This window comes from Triplophysa rosa, linkage group LG6 (genome assembly GCF_024868665.1).
Source record: "Triplophysa rosa linkage group LG6, Trosa_1v2, whole genome shotgun sequence".
Lineage (NCBI taxonomy): Eukaryota > Metazoa > Chordata > Actinopteri > Cypriniformes > Nemacheilidae > Triplophysa > Triplophysa rosa.
The window spans coordinates 5,453,824-5,466,452 of NC_079895.1; the positions used below are offsets into that span (position 1 = coordinate 5,453,824).

The window sequence follows — 12,629 nt, forward strand, 5'->3', positions numbered from 1 at the left end:
ACATGTGGTATTTGATGTACTATCCGCATCTTTGTGTATGAATGACCTTCAAAAATGTTTTACATGTGACACAGCAACACAAGTTTCTTACTGAGACTTCTAAGAGGCATTTGTCTTTAATTAAAATAACTATATAAAAAGATGTAAAAACTTGATGTCAAATTAACTGTTTATAAAAACATCAAATTTTTCATACAACATGAACACTCACTCTTGGTCCAATGCAGGTTTGGATGTCTGTGAACAGAACAGCTCACTCAAATTTAAATGTATTGTAACATTATTTCCAAACCTGTGACTGTAGAATACAAACGTTTCGCTTTAGAAGAATTTATGATGTGCTGTCAAGCAAAAAATGTAGAAGCACAGATGTAAATAGCTTATGTATTCAGAAAACTTACAGCACTAAGCTCATACGGACTTTTCTTATACATAGTGCTTTTATATCATTTTATGTCTTGACAGTATCTTTCCTAAGTTTATACAGGTTTGGAACATGATAGTGAGAAAATGATGCAATGTTTATTTTTAGGTGAACTATAACTTCACCTGACACTAGAAGGCAGTGTTTCCTTATATAACAAAATGCCACTGTAGCTCATGAGTCATTTTTTAACGGTTTTGAAAAGACGTATTAGTAACTACTAGGTTGTCCAGATGGTCTTATATACCTGAGATAAGCAACGTTTTTAAATTAACATATAAGTACAATGCAGTGGTAATAACTTTGTATGACAGTGTTTCCAAATCATGATTCTGGAATACCCGAACATAACACATTACAAAAGTGTTTTACTAATCTAACATGTCAGATAGAATTCATTTAGTGCTGTCAACAAAGGAAAACATTGAGAATGTGCAGTGCCGGGGGCTCCAAAACCAGGACTGGGAATAGAAATTCAAGTCCACTGCTAATACAATAAAAGCCCACATTTTTAAATACACAAATGCAAGAAATATCATTTTTACATTCCTCGCGGACTCAAGTTTCTTAAAGTCATGCTTTCCTAATGACATTAGGGATTAAAAGAGTCTTTAAAAAAATCAAAGATAAAAAGAATCATTCAGAAGTAGTCCTGGTCTTCAGCGTCCATGGGCTCTGGCTGAGGGCTGTAGTTTACAGGGGGATACGGGCAGACAGACGGGCTGTATTCAGAGGGTCCGGGGAGGTTGTTTGGGGTCGGAGTATAGTTTTGATGCAGCTCTTCATGGCTGTTCTCCTCCTCTGCATTCTGTGGCTGGCCGTCGCTGGAGCTGCTGTTAAACAGCATGCCCTCATGATACGCCCCTCCAAGCCCATAATGACTCTCGTGACTCTGAAGCTCCTCTGGAGTGACATGGCAGCCGCTGCGCTGAAACTCCGCGAACCTGAAGAGAGGTGCAAATGACAGCTGAGGGTTCACTTTTACTAAATATCTTCATAAAAAATCGTTTTAGCATTTTATTTTTCTCTTACAGTAGGGGTTCGTTTACCTGCTTTGAAGTGATAGCTCACCCAAAAATGAAAATTCTGTCATCATTTACTCGCCCTCTTGTCATTTCAAACCTGTATGACTTTCTTTCTTTCGCAGAACACAAAATATATTTTGAAGAAAGTTGGTAACCGAACAGCACTGGCCCCCATTCACTTCTATTGTATGGACACAAAATCAATGCAAGTGAATGGGGGCCAGTTAACAACATTCTTCAAAATATCTTCTTTTGTGTTCTGCGAAAAAAAAGGAAAGTCGTACAGGTTTGAAATTACAAGAGGGTGAGAGTGAATGGTTACAGAGTATTTATTTTTGGGTGAACTATCCCTTTAAAATACTGTACACTGTTAAAGGCATAATTCACCCAAAAATGAAAATTCTTTCATCATTTACTCACCCTCATGTCATTCAAACCTGTATAACTTTCTTTCTTCTCCAGAACACAAAAGAAGATATTTTGAAGAATGTTGTTAACATTTTTCCCCCCCATTGACTTCCATTGTATAAACAAAACCACCGAGACATTTTTTTAAATATCTTCTTTTATGTGTTTTACAGAAGAAAGTCATATAAAGGTTTTGAACAACATGAGGGTGAATAAATGGTGAGAGAATTTTCATTTTTGGGTGAACTGTCCCTTTATGCCTAGTTATATGGATGCTTTGCAATATCCTGGATTCATCATATTGTCTTGCAGGCATTTCTACCAAATAAACTATGTATAGCTTTAGACAACATATTAACATTTTTTAAGAATATTTATTTCATTTTTAATTCATCAACTTACAGAATTCTAACTGATTTTAAAGGTATTTACTTTTGTGGTGATCTGAGCCTCAGCACAGTGTCCCATGCAGGAAAGCCGGGTTTGTTACAGTGCTCTCTCAGTTCATCCAGACAGGCTTTAGTGTGTCTCTCCCCCTGCTCTCTGTACTCTTCCTCAGTCAGCAGTCTGTTTCTGGGTCGCTTCTTCCTCCCAAACAAGCCCGGTAAATAGCAGAAGAGCCTGAAGGAAGAGAGTTATTATATACACTGTTTGTGATCAAACTATTTCTCACTCAAAGGGATAGCTCACCCAAAAATAAAACATTCTGTCATCATTTACTCACCCTCTTGTCATTTCAAACCTGTATGACTTTGGCAGAACACAAAAAACGAAGATATTCTGAAAAACGCTGGTAACCAAACATTGTCCCCCCCATTGACTTCCATTGTATGGACACAAAACCACTGAGACATTTCTCAAAATATCTTCTTTTGTGTTCCGCAAAAGAAAGAGTCATATACATGTTTTGAATGTCATGAGGGTGAATAAATGATGACAGAATCTTAATTATTGTAAGAACTATACTTTGAAACATAAATCACTGTTCTTACCTGCACATTCCCACCAGGAGGCTCCAGACCAAGTGCAAAATCTTCCTGCACAACAGTAAAGTAAGCAGTATGTAGAACGCTGTGGGGTAAGTGATCCCGTGATAAAGCAACACAATGCCTACTGCTTGCATACACAAGGTCATGAAGCCTAAGGTGTGTTTGTTGGTGATGGGTCCGTGTTTGTAGCACACAGCAAAGCTGACCAGGCCTGATATCAGCACATATCCTGCAGACAAAAGGAAATGACATCATTCCAAAGAGAAAACATGCAACATGCGAAATGACAGAATAACTGGACCAGTTTTAAATCGAAGTTAAGAATAAACATTTTAAATACTATATTGACATACAGCCGTGGAAAAAAATTAGGAGACCATTTCAAAATATTTTTTTCTGATTTATAGGTGTGTTTAGGCAAAATGACCATTTTAGTTTCATTCTGTGGACTACTAACAATATTTCTTCCAAATTTCAGACAAAAATATGGTTTCTATTTGCAGTTATTTGCAGAAAATGAAAACTGGACAAACAGATCGAAATAACAGAAAAGATCTTCTGTATTTTTTCAGACTTCAAATACTGCAAACAAAACAAGTTCATAGTCACTTTTATACAATACAACAGTAATATTTATACATATATTTAGAACAAGTTAAACAATTATTTTTTTATGCGTTAACCTGGATTTTATCACAGTTTTCATGAGTCTTTCACATTGCTGTTGGAAGAAAAATGAAAAATTTCCACGGCTGTATTTCTAACAAATATACAGAATGAATTACTGACCAAAGAAACAATGCTAAAATATAAATGTAATAATATATCTTTTTTTTTTAGGGCTGTCAAACGATTAATCGCGATTAATCGCATCTAGAATAAAAGTCTGTGTTTACATAATGTATGTGTACTGTGCATATTAATTGTGTATTAATAAACACATACATGTACACAAACATGTACAGTATATTATAGAAAATGTTAACATTTATTTATATTTGCCAATAATTTTAATGATATGTAAATGTTTATTCATATTAATATTTTATTTTTTCTTAAATAAATGCGTATGTTTTTATAAATACAAAATTAATATGCACAGTACACAGACATACAGTATGTAAACCCAAACTTTTATTCTGGATGCGATTAATCGTGATTAATCATTTGACAGCCCTCATTTTTTTATATTAGTAGGTCTTTGGGAACAAAGGGAACAGTAAAAAGAACGAGAAGGATACAGTATCTACGACTAAACCTTGCCAAGCTGTTTGTTGCGTTCATAGAAATCAATGATCCAGGAGCCCCGCTGCCTCTTTCCCTTAATCTTAATATGCTTGTGGTTTTTACATTCAAATACTGATGCATTTACATACTGTAAGTGCCTGAAGAGGGAAATTGATTTGGCAGAGAATAGACTCTATTGAGCAGTCAAGAGGCAGTCATTACAGCATTCAACATACTTGGCCCTCATAATATAACACTAACTGTCTGAGCCAGTATACATAATATAAAAGGTAAATGTCAGTCTGGTTTTGTCTGTTACTGTAAGATGCTGGCTTGTTAAATGCGAGCATTTCGGATGATGGAATATGCGATGAGTGTGTCGAAGGATAATCTGTCTAAATGACATGTATAATAATTACAGCATTGTATGGAGAATATAAGCAAATTAACAGGCACCTCATGGCATTCGGCTGGCGTGCAGAACGAACGCTGTAGATGTACAAAGGTACCTTTAAAATATCAATGTGGAAGTCTTACAGACAATTTTATCTAATTGGCTGATGGGAAGATGAGCAACACAGGGAAAATGAGGTTATAAAATACAGAAAAAGGTTGCTTGGTTACCCAGCAATTCCATCCAATGTTCGGTTACGATTTCATCCCAATCATTTAACACCCGCTGGATCCCCATGTAGGAAAGACTCGACCCGGCACCCAACAACACCAGGAACAGCCCTCGCTGTGAAAAAAAGTTTGATATTGAGATCTGTCCCGAAGCTGCGGGCTGTCAATCAATCTCTCATTCATGCATTAATAAACAGAGCAATATTCACAGTTCTCAGGAAAATATTTGAATGGCTTATGCAGTTTGTCTCTGCATATTAAACTGGGATAGATAAATGCATTACAAAAGAGTTACTACAAAGTTACTTCAATTATTGTTACAGCTTTAAAAAAAATACAAACTGTAATTAGATTTGCGTTACCAATCATTAGTTTTAATTAGTTTCAGTTTCCTAAAAAATTTTCAATCTTTTAAATCTCTACATTTTTGTCTATTTTAAATCCAATAGTTTGACTAGTCAGATGTTCATCAGGCACAATACCTAGGATTACTTTTTATAAACCTGCACTAAAACAAAATGTATTGTAAAAAATGTATTAGTTATAACACAAATGTTCCTTTCCTGCATTGAACATCTTCAATTTAAAGACTACAGTGGATACAAAACAAAGCACCCCTTTACAGAACAATTACATCCGACAAACCTTTCAGCTTTCAAAATGTGTGCTATATCAGCCAGTTCTATTGGGCATCACTAATATATACAAATAAAAAATAAACAAATCCTCCACGTTTACTACTATAGATGCACTTTTTGTGCTGGATGGCGAGCACTCTCCGAGCTCAATCGCATTGATCAGTTTACACACACATACTAGTAATACATGTTTGACCAGTGCAAAGAAACACGATACTTCCTTTTTATAACAGAAATAATAAAGTAACACTGTGCTGACAGAAGTCAAACAAAACACTGCTTGATTGAAATTTCTTGAGTAACAATGAGAGAAGCATTGTGCACCTTTGGTACGAAGTTTCTGAAGAGAAGGATGAGAAAGACAAATATGCCGATGACTCCCAATGAAACTCCGGTGGTGTAGAAAAACAGAGAGCTCCTGGAAGGAATGAAGACTGGATCAGGTTCTCTTAAAGAAACAGTTCACCTAAATGAATATTGTATGAGACGATTCTTCTGTTCTACAAATATAACAAGAACATGAGGGATTGGAATGATGTGAGGCTGTGCAAATCATTTTGTTACTTCTGCCTTTTACAAGATTATGTAATAGGAAGTGTGTTACAATATAAAATAGGTTATATTAAAGGGATACTTCCCCACAAAATGATCTGTTTTTATTATTGTATATGTTACTAGGTTGTATTATTTATGATTAAGGTTTATGTGGATGGTTTTTTATGTGATGCAGGGGATTCCCTCAGGGACAATAAAATATACCTTACCTTACCTTACCTTAAATGAAAATTCTGTCATCATTTACTCACCCTCAGATTGTTCCAAACCTGTATAAATTTCTTTGTTTTGCTGAAAACACAGGAAGAAATTTAGAAGAATGTTAGATCTCATCCACCATTTACCGCCATAGTATGGAAAATAAATACTATACGAGTCAATGGGGAATGAGATTTGACAATCTTCCAGATATCTTCCTGTGTGTTCAGCAGAACAAAGACATTTATACAGGTTTGGAACAATCTGAGTTTGAGTAAATGATGACAGAATTCTCATTTTTGGGTGAAGAATTTAAAAAAAGATATTTTTTACGAAATACTCTCGATCAGAGTTTTTTCTACATCAGTACAATTATTACTAACTAACTACAAACAAACTCTGACTTACCTGCATATGGATCCTGCTCCTAAAAACAGCACGAGTCCAAGGATAAAAAGCAGCAAGCGCATTCTATTTAACCCTGTGAACAAAAAGCAACAATTCGATTTCTGTCACTAGTACTATGCACTATTTATAAGACATAAGTGATGCTTACTTTTGTTTGAGACATGCAGTGTGTACTCAGTGTTGCTTCTAGGTGATTTGGTCATGAAACAGACATCTTCATCAACCAAAGGAATGTCCAAAGCTTTCTCTCTTTGGATCGTGGATGGCCAATAGTGTTCAACAAAGCAATTAATAACTGTAAGGAAATCATCCGGATGGTGACAATTTCTGGTCTCCATGGGAAACACGATGAAGACGTTCTCGTTGCTAGTCACGTTTACCTATGAATGAAAGGGATAAGATCAGCTTACATCAATGATGGCTACTGTCAGAGCTCACAATGACAAAAAAATCATAAATAGCTGTTTTTGGACTTTAGCTAGCAATAAAAGGCTCTTCATTCACACTTCTCTACATAATGTGCCTTATTTACGTCACTACGTACTTTATATTACGTGTGCTTTACATTGGAAACTAAAAACAAAATGGATAGTTTAGTTTATTTGTCATGTGTGGTTAATTTGCTCAGCGTCATAAAAAATAATTGCAGTTTGGAAAAAACTGTTAAAAAGAATTAACACATACGACCAAGATTCAAATTCATTTATTTTTGGGAGAGTTTCAAGATGCTAAAAAATAAATGAATTTGAATCTTGGTCATATGTGTTAATAAGAGTCCCATCCAATTTGGCCAGCATTTCTGCACCAAGGGAACAGATGGGTGAAATAAACAATCCAATTATCCATTTTGGTAGATACAATTTATTTTATAATCAACCATATAAAAAAAATGTGCATGATGAGTAAATAATTTATTTTAGTTCTGTAGTCTGCATTGCATTGTGGGCAATACAGCATAAGTGAAAGTAAGGTATACGGAGAATGTGATGAGATTTAGGACATATCTGTGCATCCTCCCCATTCCCTCCAGCCAAAAGAAGCTCAGGATGAGTACATAAGAAGATTACAGGTTGTCGTATTTTACCTTGAAGGTGGACCAACAGTCTTTCCATCTGATGACCGTACCAGGGCTGTAACAAAAGCATCTACTGCCAGAATATGAGTGGGCACTGTCCACTCTCACATAAGTACAGTCTGTAGAACGCAGAATTATTGATTTTATAGAAAAATGTTTCATTGTTCAAACATACTGCATATGGATGTTTGTGTGGTACAGTCTGCAAAGCCTAAACATGATGTCTAGGTAGGGAACTTCATAGGTTTTGAGCAATGTCACAACATGAAACAAGCATTTAACTGCAATCTATCATCTAATCATAATGTTGATATCATGTTCATATCTCTTAGATAAAAGTATTTTAGGTGTACCGCCATGTTCAATATTGCTGATAAAGTTAGCCTGCTACAAGTCACAGTCGAGTTGTCATTAACGTTAAATCAAGAATTATTGAGCTAAAATCTATTATATTCACGAATAACCACTGGGACAAAGATACACACAAAAAAACAACTAACGTTACATAAAATACAAGTGTTTAATACTATGTATAATGTTTACGTGTATGTTGTTGTCTATTTAGCATCCCATGCAAATATTTACCTGCGTATGAATAATCCCTATTTCCTTCTACACTTCGCCACCCAGCGCATACTAGAATTAAAATATATATAAAAACATCCACTTTCCTCATGTTTCGTGTTAAACAGACGGATTTGTCAGAGTCAGCGGGTAAATTATTTACCCGGTTAGCTTTGGCTAAGGTAAGCTAATGTTTTCGCTTTCAAATTCGGTGGCTTTCCTGTGTTTCAGACCTGACTAACAGATTTAGAGTCAACGACATTGAGGATGCTAAATTTCTTCATCCATCATGCAGAAAGATTGTAGTCTCTATACATACAAATAAATTTACAACTAACAAAGACGTATTAAAATGTTAAAAATTTCAACAAATGTAGGATAATTATGTGTATTAGCCTTCGATTAGTCAGGTCTGGCAAGCGGTCAAAGGTTTGAATTGTTGGTTGTGCTCCCAAATTTGCCTACTGCGCTGTGTAGTACGGTCTTTTTAGATTGTCTTTTTGATGTTTTAAACAAAAATTTTAAACTATATGATGCCACTTCATCACATCCCTGATTAAAAAAACATTATAAATCAAATCAGAATTTATAACAGGTTTAATGGTTAAAAATGCGACTTTTATTGGTTTTAATAAAAACGTTAATGGTCTGTGAGGAAGGATACTGGTAATGCGTTTGGTTACTATTGGTGGGATGTTATCTGGAGCATAGAAATCAATATAAAACCATTCAGTCATACTAGAATAGTCCTAAAACCGACAACATAAATGAATTTGTAGTGGTTTCGTGGGAAACAGCAATAAAATGTTTTATTGTATTTAAGAAAACGATTTTTTTTGCATACAGAAATATAGCATATCATGCATAGTATGCATACTATGTAGTGGTAGCATGCCATGCAGACCATAGCCACTGTGTTAAGTTAAGAACAGGCCAGGCAAATCCAAAAGAAGTGTTCTTAAATTGATCTATTCTTCATTATGAAGTCATTATCATAAACGGGAAAAGCAAATTATAATAAGCCAAAATTAGATCATTCACTAAAAACACAATGAAACAGTTTATTTTTAATTAAAGCCTCATAAAAATCGTATTACTGTATTGAAGGTGTCTTTGTTGTACAACTATTAATGGGCATTTTATTTACTTCAGTGAATTCATTATTATTTACTGAAACATAGTGCAAATGTGGGACAATCTAGTGTGACATTTTTCATAATAAAAAAAATAATCACAAACACAGGCTTGAACCAAAGACACAGATAATCTGTGGGAGGAAAACGTTCAACCAAAATCTAGAGGAGACCAGATGAAAATGTCATCTCTGAGCAGTCTTCACCCTTTGAAATGGAAGGGGGATTTTGTGGTGGGCGTAGACACAGCAGGCGGCTGCTTTCTCATTTCTCTAGGATGCAGAGACAACAGCGGCTTTTCCTGACAGGCACACCCACGCCAGGCTCAGACCCACTGTCACTTACGCTTGGATGGAGTCAGCAAGCATCTGACTAATGCAGATGCTGTCATTTTGGTTTCTAGGAAGGATTCTAACCTTATTTTCCCAGATATTCTTTAATAAAAAACTGTATTGGGAAGAATGTTTGTATTTTGCATTTGTGAAAAATAAAGCCCAAAAGTATTACTTCACCTTCTTTTGAAATGCAGTAATGCAATATTGTTTTTAACAACAATGTTAGGTGTGGTAGGTGTGCATGTTCTGTTAAGCTGGAATGAGGCTTATCTTTAACTGCTATTGTAGACGTACGGTCATGTCCCACAGGGGAAAAGAAAATGTGTTTGCTGGAGGAAGGCTTTGTGGTTTTTGCAAAATACAGAAAGTCCCTGTTTTTGATGTAGAGTCAGTTTAACAAAACAGTTTATCTGATTATGATTATTCATCATTGCATGAAAGTTGTTGCAAAACAAGGTAATTCTAAATTTGGTAATACTTTACATTGCATTATTACATTTTACAATTTTTTTGCTATAACAAAATTCAGAAGATAAATAAAACAATTAAAACACTAAATACATTTTAATATTTTTTCAAAGCGCATTCAAAGGATCTATGTCTTCAGAGGTGTATAAAGACCTTACATGATGAAGTGTTATGTTTTTATTACCTTAGAATTAGCTATTTCTATCTACATACACCGCGGGTCCCTTGCATGGAATTCGCCATGTTGTTTCTACAGTAGCCCTAATAGGACAAACTGCTCTACAGAACACGTTTCGCAAATAATCGAAAACGTGACAACATCTTAGTTCTGTGTCAGCCACCGTAGAGCTTCGAAAGGGAGGGGGGAGTGGTGGAGTGAGCCGCTGGTTGCAAATCGCAACCACACCACAGATGTCGCTAAAATCTCCACATTGCTCCTTTAAGTATCATGCTCAGGCAGGCCCGGCCAGTTCTCTTCTGTCTATACAGCATAAACATAGATTCAGTACTAAGTATATAAAGTATATCTATAATGTAAAGTAGCAACATCTGTAGTGTAAAGTGTGTATAAACCTTCGAAATGAATTTGAAACAGGATAACATTTTTCCCTCGTTTTATTGTACAGAACTGTTGTCAACTTAACAAAAAGTCTATTTCAAAAATAAGGTTTGGAAATGAGTTTTATTTCATGGACAAACGCCTCTCCAAAACAGAAAGGAACTTCTGAGCTTGTGATTAGTGGGCTAAAATCTGACACCCACAGACATAGGCCTTATTTTGGTGCACTTAAGCTCGTCCTACATCCAAAATAATTGTAGAACTTTAGAGGAGAATGAAGCTTTTGGGGTCTTACAATACTTTCTGTCCCATGAAAGTGGTCGGAGCTGACCTGGATGTGATTTTTTCTTGTCCTGTCATTTGGACCCTTGTTAGATTTTTTGTTTGTTTTTTATCTAACTTAACTTCAATATGTGTGTGGAAAACTGTGTAGGCAAATTTGTGTGTATGCAACGTTTATGCATCAGGTGCAATAGGACTAGTTTTGTTTTGACTATTTACGAGTGTGGTTAAAGTTTTAGATTTCTTTAGACCTTACAACTGTGATCTAAATTGATCTAAATACAAGGTATAAACCTTTATCATATCCCTTCGGGACTTTTGCTTTATTATTATTCACAAATGTGCAGGCGTGCGTGTTCTGCAGTCGTTTGTGTCATATTTAGTGGCACGCTTCATCTTTGTTTTGCGAGTTGGAAGATTGGTTGTTTTTTTAACTCTTGTTTATGCTTTTCCATTCCTGTTTCCTAAAGGGGGATAGGATGGTAGGCTGCTGCTAGGCTGCAGAGAGCAAGCGTGGTGATTGACAAGAGCAGAATCATGAGTCTCTCTGTAAGTGGGTGGATGAGTGGGGCGGACCAATCCTCAGCAGAGCTTGTTTTTAATTGCCGTCTGGTAAACATCAAACACGAACGGAGACGATTCCATCTTAAGATACAGAGCGTCTTGGAAAATATGTAACACTGTATGATTTCATCTGCTCCTTAAAGCTGAGCGTATTGAGTGTTGTTATATTCCTGAGAATCTCACTGTCTTGGGTCATTAAAAAAATCAGCGTCACCTCTTGTTTGCTTTGTTGCTGGAGTTATAAGCCGTGCATATGAGTGAGCTGCAGAGGAGTTTTTACTTGAGGGAATATTTGAATGTTTCCATGCTCATGCTAATGTTGTTCTTTAAATTAATTCTGCCTGTTTTAGTTAGACATTCGATTAGTGATTTTCTTCACTTTTCCTACAGGGTTTGGGGGTTGAGCCCACTCATAAAAAAGTCACAAATGCACAAATGTTGAACATCTCAAATGAGATTAAATGGAGACCAAAAGGGAATTTTGCTTAAGTCAAATTATTTTGATGACTTAAAGCTATAAAACATAAAGACTTTTTTGAGACAACATTGCTACGTCAATGAAACTCCTTAAAGGAATAGTACACCCAAATTTTCTCATAATTTACTCACCCATCACTCACGATATGAGAAGTTCAAAACTCATTGGTTCTTGACAAGACACGCATATGACAATTAATCGTGAGACACGCAAGAGCCTTGATTTGAGGTTATTGACGTTCCGTGACATTTGAATCTATTTCTTTACATTGATATATATCAACTGGTGAACTACTCCTTTAAGTCTCTTGAGCTTTGGAAGATCAACTCTTTACCCAACGCTAGTAAATAATGATCGGAACAGCTATCAATGTCAGGGTTTCAGGGTTAGATGACTCTCGATTAATCCTCTAATTCTCATTTCTTTATTAAAGATTCGGCATTGCTAGGTTCAGTCCTCATTAGGCATGCTGTGCAGAAAATAGAAGGTGGGCGGCAATCAGACTCTGCTAGTGCTAGAAGCCCCACCCACACAGCCAGGTCCACCAGGGGCCCAAAGAAGTGATTACAGTTCATTAACATGGTGTGTGTGCAGGGGTGGGAGGGACACTGGTCATTATTGTGTTCAACTGTAGGCGGTGCCCAGAAACACACAGGAAGACGTGGGCAGAGCACA

General features: G+C 36.0%; 1 protein-coding gene across 1 annotated transcript; it reads right to left on the minus strand.

Annotated features, from left to right (window-relative positions):
* Positions 1 to 38: 38 nt before the first annotated feature.
* On the minus strand, positions 39 to 8,371 carry nemp2 (nuclear envelope integral membrane protein 2). Its single transcript, XM_057335884.1, has 9 exons — positions 8,157 to 8,371; positions 7,581 to 7,690; positions 6,645 to 6,876; positions 6,497 to 6,569; positions 5,660 to 5,753; positions 4,698 to 4,812; positions 2,850 to 3,075; positions 2,290 to 2,478; positions 39 to 1,368 (listed from the first exon to the last, which is right to left on the minus strand). The coding sequence occupies exons 1-9, from the start codon at positions 8,245 to 8,247 to the stop codon at positions 1,065 to 1,067; spliced, it is 1,434 nt and encodes a 477-aa protein (XP_057191867.1). The 5' UTR covers positions 8,248 to 8,371; the 3' UTR covers positions 39 to 1,064.
* Positions 8,372 to 12,629: the final 4,258 nt, after the last annotated feature.